The sequence below is a fragment of the Elaeis guineensis genome, chromosome 11 (genome assembly GCF_000442705.2).
Source record: "Elaeis guineensis isolate ETL-2024a chromosome 11, EG11, whole genome shotgun sequence".
In the NCBI taxonomy this organism is placed as follows: Eukaryota; Viridiplantae; Streptophyta; class Magnoliopsida; order Arecales; family Arecaceae; genus Elaeis; species Elaeis guineensis.
This window is the reverse complement of record NC_026003.2, coordinates 119632193-119660042: the sequence shown is the minus strand read 5'-3', so window position 1 is coordinate 119660042 and position 27850 is coordinate 119632193. Positions and strand designations below refer to the sequence as shown.

At 35.8% G+C, this 27850-nt stretch overlaps 1 protein-coding gene across 5 annotated transcripts; it reads right to left on the bottom strand.

Annotated features, from left to right (window-relative positions):
- Positions 1 to 1368: 1368 nt before the first annotated feature.
- LOC105053797 (uncharacterized) lies at positions 1369 to 27850 on the bottom strand. 5 transcript variants are annotated; one of them, XM_010935087.4, is made up of 7 exons: positions 27584 to 27850; positions 13164 to 13254; positions 9427 to 9542; positions 8711 to 8770; positions 8553 to 8618; positions 1745 to 1948; positions 1369 to 1654 (listed from the first exon to the last, which is right to left on the bottom strand). In XM_010935087.4, exons 1-6 carry the CDS (start codon positions 27638 to 27640, stop codon positions 1754 to 1756), a joined length of 585 nt encoding a protein of 194 aa, XP_010933389.1. In that variant the 5' UTR covers positions 27641 to 27850; the 3' UTR covers positions 1369 to 1654; positions 1745 to 1753. The 5 variants fall into 5 exon arrangements, with proteins under 5 accessions (XP_010933389.1, XP_010933390.1, XP_073101395.1 ...); XM_073245294.1 differs by lacking the exon at positions 1369 to 1654 and adding an exon at positions 4743 to 4871 and having other exon boundaries at positions 1810 to 1948; XM_010935089.4 differs by lacking the exon at positions 1369 to 1654 and adding an exon at positions 2054 to 2184 and having other exon boundaries at positions 1810 to 1948.

The following is a 27850-nucleotide window of genomic DNA, read 5'->3' as shown; positions in this document are numbered from 1 at the left end:
TGATCCTAACAGCGTTATACCTTGATCCTTTCCCACAATCTCTCTTTTACTGAGCGTAGTTTGTGAAGAGCATCTACAACTACACCGTTATATCTTGATCCTAACAGCGCATTTTTATAGGCTTTGCAGTCTTTCCTAGAGGGTAGCAAAAAGAAAACTTTGAGCGTGTTGTCACCAACGTTACAAATGAAAAACCACGTTGTTGCCACCATCAATTGCTCTGTTTTTCAGTGACATCAAATCTCTGTCTTCAATTTGATAACATGAGCATATTTTGTCCGCAATACTCTTCATGGAAATTTCATAAAATGAATGTTAGTACTCTGTTTATTTGGCAATAGCCGTTAGCTACACCAAAGGGCCTTCTTTCTCGTTTGATTGGTTGGGTGAGGTTTAAGGATTATCATATTTGAATGGTTTACAAGGTGCGGAAAAACAAGTGCCCGCATGTAAAATAAAGTCAGACAAAAGGATTGAAATAGAATGTTAACTTGGTGGACCATTGAGATTTGGCCGTAACATCAAAACATCAGAGGCTCATTGCATGCACCATATGAGAAATTCTTTATATACTACAGACGGTGTAGAAAATCCAACATAAAGAGCACCATCTTATTTAATTGATCTACGTGATCATTACTTTCAAAAATACATTTATTATCTATAATTTTATCTTTTAATTTAAAATTTTGAATGACAAAAATACATATACTTTTTAAAAAAATTTATGATATCTTATATCCATATTATAACTTCTTGCACGATATTATGATATCTTATGCATAAAAAAAATCATAATTTGATATAAAATATCATAATATATCACAAGATGTTATAATTTTTTTCAAAAAATAAGAATATTTTCATCATTCAAAATTTTCAAATAAAAAAAATATAACTACAGACATTAAATCCATGTTAGAAAGTGATTGAACAAAACTACCTCTCCCATATGATGACATCTTTGATCATATTATGATATTCTATATGCAAGAAGTCATAATTTAACGTAAAATATCATAATATATCATATGATGTCATAATTTTCTAGACCGTATGACATCTTAGATGCAAGAAGCCATAATTTGATACAGAATATTATAATATATCACAGAATATCATATTTTTTTTAAAAAAATATTTTTATTATTTAAAATTTTAAACGAAAAAATAAAACCGTAAATATTAAATGGCCACGTGGACCAATTGGACAAGACAATATACTTCAAAATTTTTTACACGATCTCCGATGCACAAAGAATTTTTACTGCATCATGCACCAGTTACCAAGTGTGCTCTTTGCTGATACCCGACGAGGCCAATAAAAAATGCAGTAGCACCCCTCGCTCATGGCACGTCAATCCAGGCTTCTACCCAAAATATTGCAACTTTCTTTTATATATATCTGTATACTCAACGAATAGGCAGTGGGAAAATCCCAAGCCATGTATCCCACCAGATACAATATTTACATGAAGTATGTCTCCCCAGAAGCGAATGTTTTAAGCTGGCAGCAAGAGATTACTGGATATTAACAGCTGTTAAAACAATGTGGAGTAATCAGATCTTGCCGATAATACAGATTGTGAACGTTTGCAACATAACTAAATGAACACCAGCAATTCATAGGTCTGAGGCCCTACTAACCGAAAACCTGAAAAAGGAAACAGATTATTAACAACGAAATTAAAGAAAACAACAGAGCCTTGAAAAAGAAAAATCTTAGACATTTTAAGGCATAAACCTTTTGAGATCAGAATGATGAGGTGCCAACGGAGGTAGCCCGTCCTGAAGCTTGCAGTTCCTTCAGAGTACCGGCCAGCCAATCCAAACCCTCATAGAGGCCATCACCTCTGAGAGCACAACTCCCTTGGATATGCCATATCCGGTTCCGCAGATCATACAGACCAAGCCCCTCACACACTTCCATCGGGGTCATTGCACCTCTCTGCGTGAAAGAAAATTTATGCATTAGATTTGAGAACTGATATAACCATGGCACACATTTTTACACCCTTTCTATTCCTTTCTGAGAGATGATGCTCATACATACGTCAAATTTTCAACTTGCCTGGGTCAACGCAAGAAGCTATTCAAAGATGGGTACAACACAGTGCACGTCCAAAAGTTGGTCGACACGCAAGTCCATGCAAGTACCCTCTCTAAGTAAAAACTATACAGTACCTTCCAACATATCATAAAATATACATGATGTCAGAGCCCATGCCTCATCACAAATTCTTGGCCAGTGGAGTCAGCAGATTATAAACAAGAGAAAAATCAAATATCGCTGGTCAGCCATGATCTTAAAATGGGACATGCTGAATAGCATGAATCTGTGAATGGAAATTACCACCAAGCAAAACTTATGGAGATCGGGAGGGATATCCTACCTGCCTGTTGGAGAAAAGAAGCACCTGGGCTGGTCTAAGATGCAAAACCAGGGTTTGCACCCTGGAAATCCTGGAAAAAATTGCTTGGAGGCAAAATCTTGAGAGGTAACACCACTCAAGCTCGAACCTTTTTGAGTCCCACCTGGGAGCAGGAGGGTATGACCACTGAGCTGACTAACACTCTGGTCATAACATGTTTAAAATTAACATGGACATCTCCTTGAAACGTCACTGACATATGACCATCACATACATAAGTTTAACCCTTATCAGAAAGAAACTATTCACCTGATAAATTTCAATTTGTTAGCTTACCAAATGAAATATACTCCAACAGAGGTCTAAACTTACTAGTTAAAACCACTTTGCAGACACCTGTTTCAGGAGGAGGGGAAAAAAAGATAGGTTTAATTCATGACATATAAATTTAAACAGAATCAACAAAATCAGCTAGATTCTGTTTAAAATGTGAAGCACGAAAATCTGGGAATTAACTAATTATGACCATAGGAAATTTAACTACCAAATACAGCTAGCCACAATAACTAGGAAATGGAACCTTCATTTAAAAAAAATAAAAAAAAAAATGTCCTGCTGCATGGATGTTACTTTTATAGATGGGGACCAATGCTATAAAACTCAATCTCCAAGGTTGCATGTTTCGAAGCAGGGATGCTTTGACTTTGAGGAAGCTGGCCTTGAGAGGCCAAGGAACAAGCCAAAGAAATAGTAAGGGTCACTCGGCAACGAGAAGTCCTGGAGAAAAGTGAAGAGATGGAAAAAAAGGTTAGGGTGGAAGAGACCACAAGGCTTATATGGGTCTTCATGGAATCAGTAGTGTTTTCTAAGGATGAGTTGGAAGAGATTAGACAGCACCAGATGTATTCACTGATAAGGAATCTAAATGAAAGAAACTAGTGCCAGAGTTCATCCATAATGAACTGAAAAGGAGATAGACAGAAGAACCAGAAGCCAGAGAAGATTGGCAATTTAAAGGAGTTATATATTATTCATTTTGAGAGGCCAAGATAGTTATATTTCTGAACAATGGACCATGAATTGCTTTAAACACCAAGTTTTGCATTAAAGGTCAAGTCCCTGCCTCAAATCATCCACTAAGATGATTCCTAGGATAATCAATTATGTTTTGGAACCAAAAATGCTAGATGACAAACTACAACTACACAAATTTTCATTAGCCAATAAATTGACCTAAGCTTGAAATATAAAGAGTTTCAATTATTGACTAACCTGGATCTGATTGTTTCTGATAACCTCCCCAAAATTGATATTTCTATACACAACAGGCGAAAACAAAGGTCGGAAAAAAATAGGTTATTAGCCTAATTTTATAATAATATAGTCCTCCATACCCTTTATGAACAACAAAGAAACCAATCACCACGCTATGCAAAAACTGATAACATGGGAAGATGTGGCATACTTCAATATATTAGCTGTTACTTTAGAGATTATAGATATATGCTCCTATGATAACAGATGCCCTGACCATGTCCTTCCCCACAAGACACGTACAAAGAAAATGGGGATAGCTACTAGACAAAGTGGAGTGTTCATCTTCCCCCTTAATATAATATTTTATATAATTGAATATAAATGAGAATTGCTGAATTCCCTTGTTAGAGTATGCAAATTCTTTTTCCATCTCCTCCTTTCTTTTTAACCAGCAACCCATGAGCTTCGTGCAAGGACAATGTGCAAGGTCAAAGCAAAAACTAATCAAAGTTTAAGGCCCTCCTCAGGTTTACCATGATTGCAGTACAGCAGACTGTCTAACCAAATGTGAACATCAACTAGGTCAGGTGAACAAGTGCCACATGAATTGCTCCAAGTGAAAGAGAAAGATTCATCAGAGAGATACCACATGCCTGCACAATGGTATAATGATTGTCCATAATCCCTTCGAACATCGTTCTTTAAATCAATAGGCTAGTTCCCCAGCAAAGTAAGGTTCATTTTGTCAAACTACTGAACATCTGTACAACCTTTTTTGTCACTTTTACAAGCACTCTCCAACTGGCCAACTATATCTGTTTTCTACCTTTTGTACAACCAACTCAGAAAAAAATGAATTCTAAGGATCAAATCTAGTGTTCCATTCTAGAGGAACTAAGAAAAATGCACAAAAATATAGCACAATGTAACATCAACATGACCATACAAGAGAACAACACCAAACCCCAATCAAAATAAGCTCTCTTTATTATCCAGAATATCTTCGTAAATGCTCTCACAAGGTACATTCTAGTTAGAAATGCATCATATACCAAGAACGCTGGGCCAAGTCTTAAATATATGACAGTGAACAGCAAAAACTCATGAGCTCACCAGCATGTAACATATTTGACATGCATTTTGTCATAAACTCTCTGAGTTTGCAAACTCTGCGATGAGTGCTCCTTCGTTAAGGATCAGCATGCTATTAGTTTCCCAGACTGGCATGCAAACATGATTACGCTACAAAGATAGGGCAAAAGCTTGAATAAGCTCTGCATCAGATTTCTTCTCCTATGTTTTAAATTTAAAGGTTTATATGTATAAAAATCAGATAATAAAAGAATGAAGATAGAAGAGAACATGCTAAATTTTGACAATGAAGTTCCGCAATATACAACATGGGGAAGAACAAATGGTAAACTACAAGTTCTGTAATATACAATATCTAAACTACTACAGTATGGAAAACAATACAACAAAATGGCTAAGGGTTGTAAAGCACTGAAAGAGAGATCTTACAAAGGGCCCAAATGAAACTTCAGGCAACTCAAACAAAGTGCAAATCTGATGATGCGACTAAAAAACAAAATTATGTTCAATATTGGAAGGGGATTGATCTTTGTTGCCCAAACCTTCACCTTAACTGCCACACCTGCTCTAAAAACTGTCTTGCACCCAACTGTACACTTTTGAGCATTTTTTTAGCTTTTTATTTTGGTAGTGATATTTTTTTTACTTAAAGCAAAAGCCATATTCACAATTTATCTCATTAAAATTAGTTATTAACTAACACATACTGTGCTTCATTTTTATATGGTTCCCTTTGGAATATAAGATATTACAATTCAATTATTTAAAGAATTAAAAAAAAAATCTTGGCCAAAACTTTTACCTATCTATTAAGCATATTATGAATCTCTGACACATGTTCATCATATGCATCTGCTTCCAGCTGAATTTTGGAACTACTGCAAACTAGCTCATTCTTGTGAAACCATATCAGCAAGCATGGACAGAAGGGTTTTTCAATGAAGGCCCATGGCCAAGTCTCCTACATCAATGATAGATTAAAGAATTGTGGAGCCATCATGCTCCAATGCAACATTTGATGTCTTGGTATTGGACCTCATAGTGGTAACTTATTGAAGCAGGTCAATCGGTAACCCCCACACCCACACATGATTTGGTGTTGGGGTAGAAACAGCACTGGTGTAGGTCCTGTACCATGCGTCATTATGGGGGCATACCAAGCCCCTGTACCATATTGTTACCAAGTCAGATCAATACAGTAAATTCCATATCGGTTGGTAAGAGTTGATACATGAAACCATGCTCCAAAAACTAATGACAACTTTCTTCCTAGATAATAGATTTATAAAAATGAATGCAGTAGAAGGGATAACCCTTTTACGTCTAAGCATGATCCACGGAAAGATAAACCATAAAGAAACAAAAAGCATACTTTATAAGCTGGAAATCAGTTTTTGACAATAGAAAGAGCAACATAGTAAGAGGCAGAAAGATGAAGCTAAACAAATGATCCTTAAAAAGCTTAGTGGCATTAATCATTAAGTTATGATGTCAAACCTGTTCCAAGCCATGTTCTGACTCTCTCCCTTATGCTACATTAAACTTAAATAAAGACATTCATCTATCCCTCGAATGAACCTTAATCCCACTTCCACTCCTAACCTCACTCTTGGATTCTAAGCTCTGGGAGCAGACGGGAATCACAGAAATTACTCTGCGCACCAGAGGATTTAATAACTTGCCTGGACAGCAGCCAAAACAAAGAGAGCAGATTTCAGACCCATTAGTTGCATGGAGTTGGATTCCAGTCCTACCAACTAATGGGGAATAGATCAGAGATCAGGTTAAATGGTTCCATTAGAATATATTCAAATTCAATGGCAGATAAATTAACTTTTAGTGTCCTTAGGTTTTTATAGGTGCATTCTTTGCCAATCATAGAGATACAGTGTTTTGGAGTTTTTCTCTGATTTGATAAGAAAGTTCTTGTGCATAGTAGTTCCACAAAGACTTGGAAAAAGAAAGCAAGAGGAGAGAGATGGAGACCATACATGAATACTCTAGATGAAAAGGTTAGTTAATCAAAAGTATCAATGCAGGTGATTCAGTGAACCAAGGTTTCTTTGTACTAACTTTGATTATATCAAAAGGCAGATTTTTGGCCAGAGATGAGAACTTAAGGGCTATTCTTTTGATATTTTCTGCATGACAATCAAAAGCCAGCACTTCTCAGGTTAAGAATTCATCAGTGAATCAAGATTTCTTTGTGGTGGTCTGACGGGACAACTGCCTCTTCTTGTATTCAAACCACCATAAATTCATCTAAAAGAAAATGTTTCACTAAAACTTAAATGACTATTCTTTTTACTTTATCAAGACCCAAAAGTTGTACTTGGCCAACATTCATTCCAGAATCGTAAATTTGAGCCTTCCACATCACAGATTCCACATTTTTACAAAACCAGATTAAAGCAAGGAGTAAAAGTTCACCTTAAAATCTGCTCCCCAGATCTGGAATTACATATCATATGTGAAAGAATGAGGCTTAAACCTCATTCCGGAATCAGGTAGCAACTTTGGAAAAGCCTAAGCGCCACTAGGTAATTTAGTGGAAACTTTGAAAGGCATGATAAGAGACAATCGTAAGAAATTAAAAATATGTATGAGGTAGCAGCGAAGGTTTGTTGCTAAAGGAGAAAAACTAAATACAAGGATTCTAAATTGTGTCAGTTCATCCTTGGGTCAACCTCAAGGCCTTGAACTAAGCAATGATGTTGCTAATGTGGTGGTGCTGATCGACCGAATTAGTAGATCAAGCCCTAAAAATCAAGTAGATTCCCCACCCCCCAACCCCCAAAAAAAAAAAGAAAGAAAAAAGAAAAAGAAAAACATGTAATGATTGCAAGCCAAATGTGAACACAAATATAAATGAAGCTAAACCAAAAGCGACAACAAGGACATGCTAAATAAAAAAAACAGATAGAAATGACATTTGCAAAGAGAATAGACAGAGACAAACAATTGGAGATATGCATGCATAATGGCACGATTTAGTTGATCAAGGAATCTACAAACTTAAGCCAATATTTACAGGTCATGCCACATATAAAATGTTATATAGGTCAGAGCTCTAGGCAACATGGAAGACGTGTGAAAGTAAGATGAGCACAGAAAATATCACATCATTAAGGTGCTTGTACTGGAAAGGTTGAGCAAATTAGGCAATACTGTGAAGGTCCAAGAATTTAATACATAAGTCAAAACCTACTTGTTGTACCAACAACAGAGTAGAACAAAACCAAAAGACAGGATGGTCATGAGAAGACTAATAAATACGGATGAGATTGTAAGGAAAGGACCTTATATTACCAAGTACCAATGCATTTAGCTACGGTAGGAAAGATGACAAATGCGGACCCACAAAGCTAACTTAGTCTTAGGAAAAAGATTCATAGGACACCACAATATTGCATGTTTGTCTACAATACATCAACCTGCGTACGTTTTATATTGACCACTCCAAAGAAGCCCTTCTCTGAAATTTTTTTGGAGCAGAACCCACCAACTTGATTCAAAATGATTTGGTCTAACTTTTAAGCATCTTCTCACTTCATGATTGCTTGAAGCAAAATTGGGGCACGCATCAACTGAGCAACAAAATTTGAGCAAGTTCCATTCAGTCCCTCACAATGCTAATGAATTATGAAGGAAACATGGCAGAATGCAATACCAGTCTTCCAAAGAAGAAAAAGAAAGAAAAAGGTAAGCCCTTGAAGTGTTATGAAACTAGCATGAAATGTTAGATGTTAGGATGGCATGGCAAATGCATCGAATGTTATTTTATACAAGCAACATGCTCTTGTGATTCTTTGAGTTGCCAGTTTAACTTACCATATCCTGTTTGTTTGCAAATACCAATATGACACTGTTAAGCATGAAGGGATCGTTGATGATGGCCTGATAAAAAATATGAAGCTGTAACCTACATAAAACAAACAAAGAAAAATTTATTTATGCAGCAATAAATGCTCAAAAACTAAGATTGAAACCTGAAACTCTGCTTTGGCTTTCCCAATTCTTTCTCTGTCCAAGGAATCAACTACATAAATCTGCAAGGAAGAAAATGAACAGGAAATTTCATTATTTACCAACAGAGGGACCTGCTTAATTGCACAAGCACCATATCTATGTAATATCCCCCCAAAAGGCAGGAAAGGCTGAAGAGAACAGGCTGAATCAGAGTGATTGGATGCTGTCATCCCGCGATGACACGATATTGAAATACCAGGGATCACTTTTTAGATGGATCTTGGCATTTCAATAACATGAAATGTGGGAGATTGAAGCTAACTTCCCCTGATCCCTCCCATCTCTCTCTATTAGCCTTTATTCAGCGACTCCCACTCATGTAGGAGATAAAACAGGGGCATCCAACCAGGGCTAGAATATATTCCAGCTTTGGTGACAGTGACAACCTTCATGTAACACATTTTAAAAGGTGACTGGTTACTAACCTATACAGTTACTCTCACACAGGACTAGATTTTACGTGATGCAAACAACTTCATTTTCAAGAATGTATCTTAGTTTACTAATATGCTTGTAAAGTTTATGCCAAAAGGATTCAAACTGAAGATACAAAATTCTTTCAGGAAGGAAGATTTCCAGAATTTTGAATGCAAAATAGAAGTATCTAGATTCCTAGAAGTACTAGAGGACAAACGGTAATTATAATTCATCTGTGACATGCAACTAGATTATTTACCAGACCATCAGTGTTGTTAAAGTAATGCCTCCACAATGGCCTCAGTTTCTCTTGCCCACCAACATCCCACACTGTAAATATCACATTTTTATACTGAACTTTCTCTACATTGAAACCTACATAACAATAAGACAAAAGAATGAACCATAAGTCCACTTTGAAGTCTATAGATGAGTCAGAAAGCAGTCATAAAAGAAACTACGAAGCACAATACAATTATAATGAACTAAGTTTAATGACTCATTAAGAACCATATGATTTCAGCGGTGTATAAGAATCAAAGAAATAGATAGATAAATGCTCATGTCCATATATTACATATTAAAATGATCACCATTATTCTTGATTGACAAAGTTATAAAGATAAAAAAAAAATAGGTATGAGAGAGAATTGGGCATGCAATGGTCACATGTTCCACATACTACGTTACCAGAAGCGAACAAATGCATATCTCAAAACCTCTTTTCTGGTCCATAAATGAAATGCTGTGACTAAAGCTGCATTATTCTTAAAAACATAAATAGTTTGCAGTGATTCAGAGATTTAATAATTCCTAAATGGAAAACAACTCCTGCCAATAAAAGTAAAAACGGAGTGACCATAAGGTGGGAGACTGGAGCAGAAGGAAATTTTATATGCTGGGGAATTTTTAACAGAAGCATGGTAAGTCCATGTTTCTACAAGATTTTGAAGGATATTGCCAACTCGCTACAATTACAGCGCAAACCAAGAGTCTTTTAAAACAAGATGTTTTGAAGGCATCCACTAAAATGTTCTCTGCATAAAGATTAAGTTTAGAGGTGAGGAACAAGAAATTACTCAGATGTAAGTAATACAACTGGTTAACAACTATCCCATAAAAAAATCAATGTACACTAGCAATTCATGGGTTTACCAGAAACAAATATACTTCAATAGAAGATTTTTTTGAGAAATAAGTATAGAAAAACTGACAGAAGGTTAACTGATAATGAGAAGAAAACCAGAAAAAAAAAAAAAAAAGACCTCTTTAAGTCTATACACACAAAGTGGAGATTGACATTGGCACTAAAAAGCAATCTGCATATATGCTTCCAGGATAAGGTTAACCATTTATTCAGTTGGAATACCAGTTTAGGCACACCATCCCTTCTATTGGTTCTTTAGGCATTGTCCTGCAACATGAGACAGTGCATATATGAGCAAGCATTAAAGCTATTGAAAGACATTCCTGCCTACCCTCTTCAATGTGATTCAAACTGGTTCCCTTTCATGTGCTTTGGAAACATTCAATGTGATAAGAGAAGTGCTTAACGGTTTTTGCTTAGCATTGACACCAAATTTTCTAGAGTAGGTGTCCACTACTTTCTGGATTTGGGATTTGAGGGAGCTCAAATCGGCAGATCGAACCATTTATTGCACTCCAAACTGGTACACAGATACTGTCATCCAATAACTCTAGCTCTGGGTTGGGCCATTGTCTTGTTGTAAACCCTTTGGATTTCAAAAAGTACAGTTGGATTAACTCTATAAGAATGATGTTGATGGAAGTAGATTGGCCCAGAAGCTCATGCAAACTAACCAATACTTATGTGAGGAAATTCTTACTAAACTACCAATCTCTTAAGAAGAACCACTTATTTCCAGGAAGTCAATCATGAGCTTGTTCAAAGATGTAAGAGGTCAAATTAGAGGAGAGAAGATAAGTATAAAAAAAAAGTGATTGACCATAACAATTGTGCAGCTGACTTTTATCAGTCTAATTTGTTTATCTCGTAAATTTTATTTAAAGGTTGTACATCCCTACAATGATGCCTTTTTCTACAAAGAAAAAGAAAAAAGAAGAGATACTCTATCTCTACTTGGATACTTGATTATACTAGCTAACAGTTAGGCTACAAACAAACCCCATATGCTATCATAATCATACAGCCTACTTTATAAAAGCATGGAGGCCAGTGATTTTAGGGATTTGATTTGTTCATGTTTCTTAATATTAAGTAATGGCTCACTAATCAATATAACGATATTATTTTAAAAAAATTGATCTATAGTATATATCCATAATAGGAAAACAAAAAATGATAATTGCCATCCATAAGGCCATGAAAAGGCCCTAGATGTTGTAAAATTGAAATTTAAGAAGATTATTACAAATCCTAGGTTTTTCCTTTCTGTTCTAATACATGATAGATGGACAAGATTCTATGTATATTTATATAGAACAATGAAATGAGATTGCTGAAATTTTAAATAGGTGTCTATCATGTATAGACCCATATAAACAGGTACCAACTTGCATCGGAATGATGCAAAATTATACAAGTCAACATTGATAACACAGCTAGGTGATTAGCAAAATATACGATGGAATATCTCCAAACTCCCTACAAGTACCATGTGCATGAGAAAGAAGCATGGATGGTTGTGATCATAATGACTTGATAAACACACTAAAACTGTTAGCTGGTGCTTTCCTCCATTTCTCTACCCAAGAGCGCAATAAGTGAATAGAAGGTATAATTACCAAAGATGGAGATGCCCATAAAGGAGGGAAGATGTGTGCATTTAATTTTGTCTCAAGGCACATGGAAGCACATGATTAGATATCATCTCCCACAGTTATGGGCATCCATGGTCACCATGGCCAGATGCTAAATAGTAGACAATTTTAATTTTTCTCATTAAAAACTAATATATAAGTAAATAGTTTTTTATTTAAAATTTGTGCTTCTTGATTATATTTCGAATTTCTCAAACCTATATTCTGCTAATACCTGTTTGTTTGTAGGTTTGATCTCCCTAGAAAAGGTGACATAATTTTAGACTGTGTTCATTCATGATTATTTATGTAATTAAATTGCTTAAGAGATAAGAATACTAAGTCTGAATTCTTATTCATATGTTTAAATCATGTATATCTCAATATGGAGTCCAACTAAAAGAAGATGAAATGCCAAAAACATGAGTTTTTTTCTGTGTCTGCTGGCGTATCGATAGGATAAAAATATCAGCCCCTAACTAATACAACCATGGTATACAATACTAATCCTTAAGGACAACATGCTGTAAGACTGGGAACCTTGATTTCAAGAAGATAACAACACCCCCCACCCTCTTCCCAAAAGACACAAGAATCTTTTTCTTAACCATCCAACATACAGATTAGTCATCACATCATGAGGTTTGTCAAAATTAAGCCTTTATGAACTGTGACGCAAGAGAAATAAGCCCCTGAATTTAGACACATTCAAATAAACTGTTAAGTTTATTAGCTGTTGATTTTCTTATTTTAGTTTTATATTCTCTTTCTAGTATCCTTTATAGTTTATTATCAGTTGATTTTCCTAGTTTAGTTTTATATTCTCTTTCAAGTCATCATGTCATGAAGCTGTCAAAATTAAGCCTTTATGAATAGTGACGCAAAAGAAATGAGACCCTGAATTTAGATGCATTCAAATTAACCGTTATCAATTGATTTTCCTATGTCTAGATCTGTAGCCCCCTTATCATCTTAAAAGAAGATATTGACTCTTCCTATTTCATATAAATTACTTTGAACTTATAATATACCTTCGTACTGCTAAGAAGTCTAAACATTTTTTTCTTCATTAAGTTAAAAGTTCTTAGAACAGAAATGTCATAGATGCCCAAAAATAAGATTCTGGCAACAAATTTCATTAGCTTATTTTATGATCACTGAACTAGATAAGAGAATCTGCATAGAAGATTCATGTTATCATTCTAAAATGCATACCAATTGTTGGCACTGTTGATAAAACTTCTCCAATGTGCAGCTTGTACAAAATAGTAGTTTTACCCGCTGCATCCAGTCCCAGCATCACAACCTAAGGCATATTATTTCAGAGTCATAATAAACAAAATGAGAAATACGTAATTCACTTCATTAAATTAATACATAGTTCACTTTATTAAATTTTAAATAACAAAATTATGGCAACAAAAGAAATTTGTTTTTAGATCCTATCTACAAAAGCAAGAAAAGTTGAGCATCAAGATTTAGGCATCATCAGATATGAGAAGTGATAAATGTGCATAAAATATAACTGATACTCCCTTCTTATTTTGGCATTTAATCTAATAAGACCCAAAAACATAATCAGTACATACAAGTATCTATGCAATGCATGATATCAGAAGGAAATTTTTTCATACCAAAATTCACTGAGACAGAGTTAAAAACTACATAATCTGAAATTCAAAATGCATAACTCCCTAGCCTATGAAAAAACAGGAAATTAAAGTTGAAAATAATATTTATTTGATAGACAATGACAGAACCCGAGTACAACAAGGACTAAGGTTTGCGACGTTGCAGCATGGCATATTCCAGGCTGTAATAACAAAGAAAGAATCGAAAATACAAGCAAAGATTATACAAAGATGGTATGTGACCATTACATAGCACCCCAACTGGCCTGAATCAACCCTGTATTGTAGCTGCGGGTGATATGGGCCTAGCACAGTACATACCATATCAATCTGTGACCATTGCAGGCCCGCATCGTGGTTTTTAGGACCTTGAATAAAAGCAAGGGACAGAAAAATGAAATGTAAGATCAAATAAAAGGTATTTAAGAAACATTTAGATTACAAAAATAATATCCAGTATAATTAGACAAGTTCAAATACTAATTCATGTATCATCCATAAGCTTTGTTATAAATGAGCATAAAATTTACATCTTTAATAAATTTGAGGCAAGATCAAAAGGAAAATTCTGATGAGTTACTTGAGAGCTACAGGAGAATCTATTATTTAGAAAGAATGTATATCACAGTGATAAAGCTAGACTGGCAATTAGAGTTGCTGGTAGATTGATAAGTCAAAGCATCTGCCACAATACACCTCTCTCTGATGAGTGAATGAATCAGTTAACTTCAAATCGAGAATCAGATGAACTTCAAAATATTATAGAATGAGTTTGGGTCAAGAATCAAGTGATCATCAGTGGTACATAGATGACCCTTGAAGACTGGAACATTTATTATTCTGATTTACCTAGCACATTGTACAGGGCAAGAAACGTATGATTTTTAAACTTTCTTGCTACTTTATACGATTATTCCATCTCAGCTACAACGAAACCCGAACTTAAAGCCATGAATAGATATTTAAAATCACATAAATTACAAGAAGATGAGGAACCAAGAAAATGTCACAGGTTTACCAACAAAAAGAAAATGTCCGATACTCAGGCATTTCCAAAGTTAGGATGTTGGTTCTACCATCTTATACAACATACTATGCCCTAATATATGAGATTGAAGGTTGAGAAAAAAAAAAAACTATCTATTGAATATCTGGATTAATTAACAGAATTAAAGAATTTCCAATCTTTCAAGAACAGATAGGATAAAATTGTGCCAAAAAATAACCTTATAAAAGAGCACATATTCATGTTTATTCTACATTTTTAATCTTCACACTGTAGATGTGACTTTAAAAACCACCCAAGCAGTACTCGACCCAAATTGACCATAAGAGCTTCCATGATATGTATCATGTTGAAAATGCCCCCACCAACACCACAACTACGATGACTCAAAGTCCTAGAGCATCTGCTTTGGAATCCTAATTGCTTCCTCTTAGATAAATGTTACAACTATGACATACAATCCACATAAATTCTCATGAACATCATCCTTAAGCAATACCTCCAAATTATGAGCTTATCCTGTAGAAATTCAAGATTTTTCACTATGATGTTTGCGGCACCCCCCACTTCTTGCCTGATTACCTACAACTCCATGGTTCCTACAATACCCAAGTGCTCCAACAATAAACTGAATTTGAAAGGTTCAGGCCCCACATTTACCTTTTAACATATAGGAATGTGAATTAAGTTGTGGTTGAAACAAATAGTGTAATACCTGCATAAAAAAAAGATGCATCTGATTCTGGTCCAAAAGAACTAATGTAGATAGTAAAGCATATCCATAAGCTAAATGCCACCTTGTGAAATCAAATGAATGTTTAGTGCTTTTATTTAGAGTACTCCCATCACCTTTAATTTTTCTATTTCAAGGTGAAGCTTATAGTATTAAGATCTATGTTAATTTAGTCTATTTTCCTAATTGAAAATTTATGACTATCCTGTTGTCATATGCAACCTTGCTCCATGAATCACTTGATTCATTAACCATAGTAAGAACCCAAGAAAATGTTAGAAGTCTCTTAAATGCCAAGGCAATATCTTTGTCGACCACCATCTCCACATGGTATAACTTGTGTCTTCTTTATTCATTAACCATCCCTATATTAAACCAAAAAACTTTAAGCTTGACTATTTACGGCCAATCACACCAACCATCAATGTACAAAGAACAAATCCAGCTTGATCTTCCCAAACAACCTTATGATTGCTGTTTCGTTTGAAGCCATCCAGACCTAATTCTAGATCTTCAAAATTCACCTTTGGGCATTCATGTCCTCCACCTTTTGTTTCTCCCTGATATATGGGTTTTTGAAATTCTTGTTCTTCCAAGTCCTATCCAACTCTCATACAAAAGATCTTCCTGATTCTCATTTTATTATGCTACCTGAAATTCTAGGTTTTATCTACTAAAATGGCCTCGTTACATATGTTCTTAGTTAAATCTATACATATATTCTTTAAAATTCAAACCAACTAGCAGGGAATAATCTCCCTCTAGATATGAGAAATATTATGTCAGAAACAAGATTAGAGGGCAACAGGACAACTCTGTTAGATGAGTGCCCTAAAAGCCAATTGTTGGCTGACACATTTTATATTTTTAAGACTTACCTTTATACTTGTAATACTTTTCTTATTAATAAAGGATATTTTTATTTCCAATCATGTTTATATGTCAATGATTTGTCCTAGAAATTAACAAAGATGATTTTTGTATATTCTCAGGATGTTGAGAATTTAAGACATACATTAATTAGTGGTTAGTTTCTAAATGCTCCCAATCAAAGGATCATCATGAAAGACAGTGATCAATCCATTTAAGATCGGTGAACCGTTCACCTCTCTTATGGGCAAATGAGTCTCGAGTCTGCAGTATAGAAACACTAGAGTGAGAGTGCGGATGGTTGTTAGAGAACAACTTGTACTGAACGTGACCAACACGAGAAACCACTTGGATGTTTACTCACTCGTTAGTGGTTATCTCGATGCTGCAGTGGTATGAGTGATCCTTTAACCTACGGTGTCATCGACTATTCGCAGTGAGGCTACTGAGTTTGACTGCACGTTCCCTTGGTCCCTAACCATTCATATCCTTGTTATATATGTTGGCTACAGTAGGTTCAGGTTCGCTGTTAGGAGTAGGATGCACCTAAAAAGAATCTATCGATCTGGATAGAAAAAAAGAAGTCCTATGCAATTTGCAAGACTGAGTTCAAAAAGTCTTTGACCAAAGCAAGTGTGAATATTGAAAAAGAGTTTCCACGAAATTCACAAGTGAACTCGAGTCGAGCCAATCTAGCATATAACTGACGATAAAATTTGACGAGTTCTCCATGACCTCTGTTAAGTCAGGACTCACGATAGAAAGACTGAATAATACGATAACTGTACCTAAGAGTTCACACTTTCATTCTACTGAATTGCCACTACATACTGCTAGGTGTCATTGGTGGATTATAGGACTCATCAGACGTCGTCTTGATGATAGATGATCCTCGACGGGTAGAGCTGAAAATGTTTCTACCCATCGAAAGGAGTTTCGATGATATTATGATGGAGATCACAATATATCTCAATACCAGATAGAATGAAACTTATGGGGTCACACATTAAGGGATTAATCTTGAATTAACCAATTAAACTTATGAAGTTCTAATTGGATTAGGATTTAGTAAAATCCTATTGGGTTTAAGAGAACCATGCTAGCACATGGTTAAACCCAATTCTTCTCGAAACTTCGATTCCTTATTAGATAAAAATTGGATCAAATCCATAGCCTTGAATCTAATTTTAATCCATTTTGATTTGGATTTAGCTAGGCACCTATTTGTGGACCCAAAAAGATTAGATCAAATCAATTAGTTGGCAAACAAATCTCCTTATCTTCTTTCTTGATTCTTCTTTTATGGCGAGAATTAATTGAAAAGAAAGAGGAGGCGCATGCCTCCCTTTTTGGAAAGACCAAGGGCGCATACCTTGGAGTGGGCGGATGAAAGAAAGAGGGGCCCACCCCTCCTTTGTTTAGGCGTGAAAGGAGAGAGAGAGAGGGGGAGCACTTAAAATCCTAAGGGGGCGTCAAGAGTTGGCGCCCTAACTACCTGCCTTATAAATTAAGTGGCGCCCCTTATCTTGCCTTATAAGATGAAGGCACCACATCCACTTGACATTTGAGGCAAGAGCCTTTCCAATTGGATCTGATTTTTTTGAGAAGAAAATCAGATTAAAAGGCAAGTGACCTTATGAGATAAGGACTAACATTTTTAGCCTGATTGGACAATGATTTGGAATCAAGAAAATACCTATTTAAGGAGATAGTCTCCTAGGATTTTAGGCAATTGAATTTTTGAGATTTCAAACCTCTCTCCTCCATGCCATCTCCTTTTCTTCCTCTCCTTCCAATGCCCAAGAGTTGGGCATCCCATCTTCTCACACGTCCAAGTTGAAAAAGGTGATTGCTTCTACATCAAGAACGAAGAGAAAGGCTGCTGTTCAAGTATTGAGTTCGCGGTCAAAGATTAAAGCTTGATCAAAGATGCAAAAGGTTGAGATCCTACTTGGAGAAGAAGCATCTACAACGAAAAGAAAGGTTCAAGGTTGATTCTAGTGAATACCTATGGAGGCCGGACACATATGCGACTTAAGAACCTTCAAATCCAAGATCATCAGTTATGCAATCCGCACAAGATATTGAGATCCGATCTCAATTTTAATTTTTAATTTTCAAATTATATGCATGTCTTAAATCCAGGACTCTGATAGATATAAATTAAATGTATAGCATGTGGGGTTAAAGGGTTTAATCTAGATCTGTTTCCGCTGCTGTTTCAAAATATTTTGAAATCTATGCGTGCTAGTCTACTCAATTTTCTAACAATGGTATCAGAGCCACTGATTCTTTAAAACATGTATAATCTGATTTTCATGTTAGATCTGAAAGTTTAGTTGATTTAATATTGATTTTGTGCTGATATAAGGTTGTCCTAGTATAGGGTTTACCCCCTATATTGAAAAGATTTTTCTAGCACAAGATTGATCGATTTTGAGAACTATTTTTGAAATATTTAAATCAATTTTTTAGATCTGAAAGTTGATGTATATGATATATCTTTATTCATGCTAGATCTGAAATTAGAATGATTAAATATTCGCATCGAACTGGTATAAGGTTGTCCTGGTATAGGATTTACCTCCTATATTGAAAAAGTTGTTCTAATTTGATGCAAACAAATTTTTTGAAAAATATTTTCAAAGTATTTTAATCATTGTTTTAGATCTGATTATGCATATAATTGATATGTGTAAATTTAATTTTAGATCTGAAAATTTATATATATATATATATATATATATATGATATATGTTTATAGTTTAGATCTAAAACTTCATATATATAATATATGATATTAGGTTTAGATCTAAACTGTTTCAAGATCATAAGCCATTAATGCATGCAATGAAACATAATCTAAAAAATATTTTTAGAATCTGAAAATTATATTATTGCATGTGAATATGAGTTGAACAAATTAGGTTTAGTGATCTAACTATAATTAGGATCAATTGATTAGATCAGGCTAGAATTTATTGTCGATTTTAAGCAGTTGATTGAACCAAATCAATTGTTGGTTAGGATTAGATTAAAAGGGCTCAAAGTCGGTTTTAGTTGTAGTTGGTCGCATCGATTCACATTTTGATGTGAATTGATTAATTTAAGACCTAATTTGGCTCAGTGATTAGGACCCATTTCAATAGATTAACCTGAACGATTCTAATCCACTAATTTGGTGTCTAAGACAAGTATCTAGATGGTGGTTATTTAATTGGTTCCGTTATCTGAACTGGCCAATTCGTTGGTGTCTAAAAAAAGCAACGGAGAGACCCCCCCTCATCTTAACTTACCTGACCATTTTGGAAGATTTAGTTTCGTACTAGGTTACTTGTTGACTCAAGTTCACCCATACCAACTAGGATGGTCAGACATATGGATATACTGACCTAAACTTGATCAGTCGGATATTATATCTGCTGATTTAGAAGAGACCTAACCTAAATCTCCTCACTAAATATTAAGTCTAGGTGTCTTCCATCGTTGTAGAGATGCAGGTGCCTTTCTGATGTTGATCGTTCTCGGCTGGTTACGGTGATTCAGTTGCATCGAAAAAGTACAACCACTTTATTGACATTTGATGCCTCAAGGTAAAAATGGGGTTGGGCCCAATAATTGTTAGGTGAGGATTTCAATGACGGCTTTGCGCCCACTGGTGAACGATGGATCTAACTTAACTAAGAAATATACCAATAACTGTTAGATGAGGCCACAAGACTTAAAGATCAAATCCGCTGCATCTTGCTTAGTGAAGCAATGGACAAGATTTTGTCCACTCATTGGTCTATGCTCATCAATAACTGTTAGGTAAGCTACGTATAGATCAGTGGGACCACAATACCCACTAGAAACCGATCGCATATAGATTTTCGTTTCTCCATCTGAGAAGCGTGGGAGATTCGAAAAAAATAATGGGAGCTGATTTATTTTTTAAAATTTCTAAAATAAATATTTAATAAATACAAACATCTAACTAAAAACTGTTCTCTCTACAGATAACCATGTCGAGTTCCAATCCTTTAGCTCATATTTTTGACACAAATAGATTGATCGGAACAAACTACAAAGACTGACTCCAGAATTTGAAAATCGTTCTCAGTTTCGAGAAACTAACCAATCTCCTAGACTAGAATGCGCCTGTGTTACCAGCTCGTCCATCCCCTAATCAACGAGCCGCACTTAAAAAGTAGGTGAATGAGGACAATAAGACGAAGTGTTACATTCTAGCGTCCATGTCCAATGATCTTCAGCGATAGAATGAAGACACGAGGACTGCAAAGGAGATGCTGACTTATCTGCAAGAGTTGTACAGTGAGCAAAGTCGCACAGCTTGCTTTAAGATCTCTCAAAGACTATTCAAAGCGAAAATGTGTGATGGACAGTCCGTCAATGATAATGGTTTGACAATGATCAAGAACATCGAAGAACTTCAAAAGCTCGGGATGAACATGGATAAGAAATTGTAGGTGGATTTGATTTTTCAGTCTCTTTCTGATTCGTACGGACAATTCATTATAAACTACCATATGAATAAGATTGATAACACTTTATCCGAATTGCTGAACATATTGGTAACAGCTGAGGGCACCTTGAAAGGTTCAAGGAATATGATTCTGACTATGGAGCAGGCTTCCTCTAAGAGAAAATCTTCTTTCAAAAAAAAGAAGCAGCCTGCGAAAAAGCAAAAGAACGAGGTCAACCCTAAGAAGCAGGTTCCAAAGAAGCTGACGACAAGGGAAAGTGTTTCCATTGCAATATCAAAGATCACTGGAGAAGAAACTGTCCGACATACCTGACGACTGTGGAGAACAGGAAGAAAGATGGACCTTCTGAAGGTACGTCTGACTTGCTCGTAAGTGAAACTAATCTAACGATTTTCTCTTCTTCTAATTGGGTTCTAGATTCTGGTTCAAGTACTCATTTGTGTACTTCTATGCAGGATCTTGAAGAAGTTAGAGGATTGAGAGAAGACGAGATCATTCTCTGGGTCGGCAATGAAACAAGAATTGCTGCTATGACCGTCGGAACCTACTCTCTGTGATTACCATTAGGAATTAGGTTAATTTTGAATGACTGCTATTATGTACATGTAGCCAGTAAAAATTTAATTTTCATATCTGTGCTTGTACAGGATAACTATAATTTTCATTTCAATAAAGATATGTGTGTAATTTATTTTAAAAATAAAATTATTGTACGTGCTTTCTTAATTGACAGCCTTTATTATTTGCATATGGATGCGAGTGTTAACATTAACGAGTAAACTGTGAATACCGTAAGATCTAAGAGACTTAAAAATAGGATTAGCCAAAAATATCTGACATCTTAGGCTAAGCCATATAAGAGATGATAGACTCAACAAACTGAAAAAAGATGATCTTCTTAGGCCATTGACTTTCGAGTCTTATCCAATTTGTGAGTCATGTCTTCAAAGAAAAATGGCTAAGCTGTCTTTTATGGGATAAGAAGAAAGGACCACTAAGATATTAGTCCTGGTACACACTAACGTATGCGGTCCATTCGATGTACAAGCTAGGAATAGCTATGTCTACTTCATAACTTTTATCGATAATTACTCATGGTATGGTTTTGTATATTTAATGCATCGTAAGTCTGAAGTCTTTGAAAAGTTCATAGAGTTTAAACATGAAATAGAAAAACAGACCAAAAAATCCATAAAAGTTCTTCGATCAAATTGAAGAAAAAAATATCTTAGTGGAGAATTTCGAGTCTATCTCAAGAATAACGGTATAATCTCACAGTGGACACCTCCAAGAATGCCTCAGCTCAACGGGGTATCCAAAAGGAGGAATCGGACCTTATTAAATATGGTCCGATCCATGATGAGCTTCACAGACCTTCCTGTCTTTTTTTGGGGACATACACTACTTTCTGCAATTCATCTTTTAAATCGGATTCCCTCTAAATCCGTTCCTACCACTCCATATGAGTTATGACATGGTAAGAAACCAACTTTTGGATACATTAAGATTTGGGGATGTCCGGCCCATGTCAAGTGACAGTAGGCAGACAAGTTAAAAGGCTAAGTCTTTTAGGACTCGCTTTATAAGGTATCTTAAGAAAATCATAAGATACTATTTCTATTTTCCTGAGGATCACAATGTGATTGTGAGCCGTCATGCCATCTTCTTGAAAAAAAATTTATCCAAGATAGAGGCAGTAGTAGGAGGATTGAGCTCAAAGAGAAGGTCTCTGAAGAGCATTGAGTCCAAGAACCTGAACCTAGTAGTGAGCCCGTAGATGTGGTACCTCCTCTACCTCATAGATCAAGTAGGATCTTCCATCCTTCTGAAAGGTACTTGGATATTCTTACAGAGGATCTAGAGGAACCGTTCTTTATGGGAGATAGGGACATTAAGAATAATCCCAAGACCTACGATGAAGCAATGTTAGATATTGACTCCGAGATATGGATGGAAAAGATGAAGTCAGAAATTAACTCCATGCATTCCAACCAGATTTGATCCTTAGTAGATCCACCTGAAGATATTGTATCTATTGGGTATAAATGAATTTATAAAAGAAAAATTGGATCGAATGGTGAGATAGAGACCTATAAAGTAAGGCTAGTTGCGAAAGGTTATAGTCAACGCAAAGGCATTAACTATTATGAAATCTTTTTGCCCATGACCTTGCTGAAATCTATCCGCACTCTGCTTGCGATTGCAGTTTTTCATGATTATAAAATTTGGCAGATGGATGTGAAAACTATCTTCCTAAATGGATATCTTGAGGAAGATATCTATATGAAGCAGCTTTTGGGTTTCACATCCAATGATAGTGATCACATGATCTGCAAGCTGCAAAAGACCATATATGGACTCAAGCGAGCATCTCGGAGTTGGAACATTCGCTTTAATGATGTGATCAAAACGTTTGATTTCATCAAAAACGAAGAGGAGCCATGTGTATATAAAAATATCAGTGAGAGCACTGTCACATTTCTCGTATTGTACGTAGATGACATCCTCCTGATTGAAAATGATATTCTCATACTGACATCGGTCAAAGTATGGTTGTCAAAAAAATTCGCCATGAAAGATCTAGGAGAAGCTTCCTACATTCTTGATATAAAAGTCTATAGGAATAGATCTAAGAGAATGATGGACTCTCACAGCAAATGTACAAAGAGGAGGTGCTGAAAAGATTCAGCATGAAAAACTCCAAGAGAGATCTCTTGTCCCTTAAGTATGATATTCATTTCTCCAAAAAGATGTGTTCTGACACACCTGAGAAGATCCAGCACATGAGCAAGATCCCTTATGCTTGGTAATAGGGAGCCTCATGTGTGCCATGTTATGTACACGATCTGATATAGCCCTCGTCGTGAGTGTCACGAGTAAATATCAGGCAAATCCAAGTAAATAACACTGGACTGCTGTGAAAAATATCTTTAAGTACTTGAAAGAAACTAAGAATTTGTTATTGATCTTTGATGAAAGATCGAAGCTGAAAGTTAAGGGATACACCGATTCAGACTTTATGACTGATGTCGATGATAGAAAGTCTATATCGGATCTATTTTTGTGTGTAATGATGATGCAGTTAGCTAAAAGAGTTCCAAACAATCGATCATTGCAGATTCGATTATAAAAGCTGAGTACATCGTCGCCTCTAAAGCTGCTAAGGAAGCTTTTTGGTTCAAAAAATTTGTTGCGGAGCTAGATGTGATGCCATCAGATGTCATTGCACTGCATTGCAACAATAACGACGCCATAGTCCTAGTTAAGGAGCTCAGGTCTCATCAGAAGTCCAAGCATATAGAGCGGCAGTTCCACATCATACGCGAATATCTTGAGAAAAAGTTCATCGAGATGCAGAAAGTTGACTCCACGCAAAACATTACGAACCCGCTGATCAAGCCTCTCAACCAGCAGAAGATCGAAGCTCACCTTAAGAAGATGGATCTTAGGTATATGACCAATTAGCTTTAGGTCGAGTGAGAGTTTGTTAAATGAGTGTCCTACAAGCCAATTGTTGGCTAACACATTTTGTATTTTCCGGACTTACCTTTGTACTTGTAATACTTTTATTATTAATGAAGGATATTTTTATTTTCTATCATATTTATGTATTTATGATTTGTCCTAAAAATTAAAAAAATGATTTTTGTATATTCTCAAGGTGTTGAGAATTTGAAACATATATTAATTAATGGTTAGTTTCTAAATGCCCCAATCAAAAGATCATCACGAAGGACAGTGATCAATCCATTTAAAATCGATGCACTATTCATCTCTCTTATGGACAGATGAGCCTCGGATCTGTAATGTAGGAATACTGGGGTGAGAGTGCAGGTAGTTGTTAGAGAACAACTTTCACTGAGCGTGACTAACACGAAAAATCACTTAGATGTCTACTCATTCGTCAATGATTATCTTGATGCTGCAGTGGTATGAATGGCCTTGTGACCTGTGGTGTCATCAGCTATTCACAGCGAGGCTACTGAATTTGACTGCACGTTTTCTTGGTCCCTATCCATTCGGATCCTTGCTGTATATGTTGGTTACAGTAGATTCAGATTCGCTATTAGAAGTAGGATGCACTTAAAAAGAATTTATCGACCTTGATAGAAAAGAAGAAGTCCTATACGATTTACGAGATTGAATTTAGAAAGTCATTAGCCAAAGTAAATGTGAATACTAGAAAAAAGTTTCTACGAGATTCACAAGTGAACTCGAGTCGAACCAATCTAACATATGACTGATGATGGAGTCTGACGAATTTTTTATGATCTCCATCAAATCAGGACTCACGATAGAAAGACCGAATCATACGATAACTGCACCTAGTGATTCACATTTTCATTCTATTGGGTTGTCACTACATACTGCTAGGTGTCACTGATGGATTGTGAGACTCATCGGACGTCATCTTGATGAACGATGACCCTCAAAGGATAGAGCTGAAATTATTCCAACCCATCGAAAGAAATTTTGATGATATTGTGATGGAGATCACAATATATCTCACTACCAAATAGAAGAAAATCTATGAGGTTACATATTAAAAGATTAACTTTGAATTAACCAATTGAACTTATGAAATTCTAATTGGATTAGGATTTAGTGAAATCCTATTGGGTTTAAGAAAACCATGCTAATACATGGTTAAATCCAATTCTTCTCTGAACTTTAATTCCTTATTAGATAAGGATTGGATCAAGTCCATAGCCTTGAACCTAATCTAAATTCATTTTGATTTGGATTTAGCTGGACGCCTATTTGTGGGCCTAAAAGAATTGGATCAATCCCAATTAGTTGGCAAACAAATCTCCTTATCTTCTTTCTCCCTTGATTTTTCTTTTGTGGTGAGGATTAATTGGAAAGAAAAAAAAGGCGCATGCCTCCCTTTTTGGAAAGACCAAGGGTGCATACCTTGGAGTGGGCGGATGAAAGAAAGAGGGGCTCACCCCTTTTTTGTTTAGGCATGAAAGGAGAGAGAGGGGCCACGCTCCCTCTCTTAAGCACTTAAAACCCTAAGGGGGCGTCAAGAGTTGGCACCCCAACTACCTGCCTTATAAATCAAGTGGTGCCCCTCATCTTGCCTTATAAGATGAGTGCACCACATCCACTTGACATTTGAGGCAAGAGCCTTTCCAATTGGATCTGATTTTCTTGGAAAGAAAATCAAATTAAAAGACAAATGACCTTATGAGATAAGGACTAACCTTTTTATTCTGATTGGATAATAATTTGGAATAAAAAGAAAGCCTATTTAAGAAGATAGTCTCCTAAAATTTTAGGCAATTGAATTTTTGAGATTTCAAACCTCTCTCTCCTTCTCCACGCCATCTCTCCTTCTTCCTCTCTTTCCAACGCCTAAGAGTTGGGCGTCCCATCTTCTCACATGCCCAAGTTGAAGAGGGTGATTGCTTCTACATCAAGAACGAGCAAAAAGACCGCTGTTCAAGTGTTGAGTTCACGGTCAAAGATTAAAAGTTGATCAAAGATTCAAAAGGCTGAGATTCTACTTGAAAAAGAAGGTTCTACAACAAGAAGAAAGATTCAAGATTGATTCCGATGGATACCTATGGAGGCCGGACATGTGTGCAGCTCAAGAACTTTCAGATCCAAGATCATCGGTTGTGATATATTTCAACCCGCGTAAGATATTGAGATCCGATCTCAATTTTAATTTTTAATTTTCAGATTATATGCATGTCTTAGATCCAGGACTCGAGTAGATGTAGATTAGATCTATAGCATATAGGGTTAAAAGGTTTAATCTACATCTGTTTCCGCTACTGTTTCAAAATATTTTGAAATCTATGCATGCTAGTTTATCCGGTTTTCTAACAAACTCAAGTGGTGAGATTTCACATTCAAACCCCAATCCCCGCCCCCGAAACCCATCTTTGACTCTTTCTGCGGTCACTATAATCCTCTTAACTTCTGTTTGGACAGCAAATAGTCGAGGCGATCAGCTAAATTCCCCAGTTCAAACCTCACAAAAAGTTATGATGCTATAGTTTCTGTCTCAGCCTAATTTTCTAAGTATTTTGCATTATTTCCTATCATCTCGACAAAATAAATTAGAACCAATGAATTCATCAAAACAGAACTAAATAAGAACTTTTATAACACAATGAATTCATCAAAACAGACATAATAAGAATTTTTATAACATTTTACTAACAACCCAAAAAGTCTAATCATCCCATCTACATGTTTCGTATATTTTTCGTTAATAAAGATTCATCCATAACCAATGGAGGACAAATAAGATTTACAATGCCACCAAATGCGATGTAAAGTGTTTGTAAATTATGATGATGGATTTGAATATAGAAACTATTGAGTGGAGGAGAACAAAGAATTCTATCTAAAGCAAGAAGCGAAAGTGGTTAAAAGCAATTTCTAGGCAACTAGTGACGATCACTACCATGCCAAGGACTAAGAACACGAGAAATATACATCATGCAGCCGAGCTAAAGCATCTATATACAAAATAATAATGTTTGTGTAGCAGGAAAATTGTTTCCAATTGCATAACAGAGCAGCAATTTGCTGTAGACACCTTTGAAACTCCAATCACTTAAGAGAAATACGCAGAACAAGAAGCCCGCAAAAGATCCCCTCTATATAGAAGAAATCCCTCATCTCACCTCAAAATTTTCTCAGACAATATCCACCTCCCATGATCCCAGAACAAAAAGCTCAAATCTAAACCAAGACCTACTTCGCTTTCCGAATCGCCAAACCCCAACAATTAAACAGCAACATCAAAAATGAAAATCTAAAAAAAGGAACAAACATCTCAGTAACAGCTCGCGACAATGGATGGAATTCAAAGAAACCTTAGACGAATCAACCAACCATGGTAAGAATCAAGACATTAGAAGAAAAGGATCGAAACAAGAAAGACATACCCTCATTTCTTTGTTGCCAAAGAAAGTATCGAAGAGCTTCCGAAAGGCCTGTCCCATCGCCGATCCCAGTCTCTCTCAATCTTTTCCTTCTCCCCCTCCTCGATCTATAGCTCAAATTCTCCAAATCCTTCAAGACTTTCCTGGACAAGTTTGAGGAGCGAGAGACGCCGCAAGGTTCTTTCTGGGTGCAAGAAAAGAAAGTCTCGGAGACTCGCTCTTTCCTCTCCGAGGTTTCAATTTTAGCTCTCTCAATCAGCCAGTCGCTAA

What these genes read in the sequence shown, in the direction of transcription:
- LOC105053797 (XM_010935087.4), bottom strand. Translation starts at nt 27,640, where the DNA reads ATGGGACAGGCCTTTCGGAAGCTCTTCGATACTTTCTTTGGCAACAAA. An exon ending in TTAACAACACTGATGGTCTG is followed by an intron (nt 8,771 to 9,426) that starts GTAAATAATCTA and finishes TCTTCCTTGCAG; the next exon opens with ATTTATGTAGTTGATTCCTT. An exon ending in AAGCCAAAGCAGAGTTTCAG is followed by an intron (nt 8,619 to 8,710) that starts GTTTCAATCTTA and finishes ATTTTTTATCAG; the next exon opens with GCCATCATCAACGATCCCTT.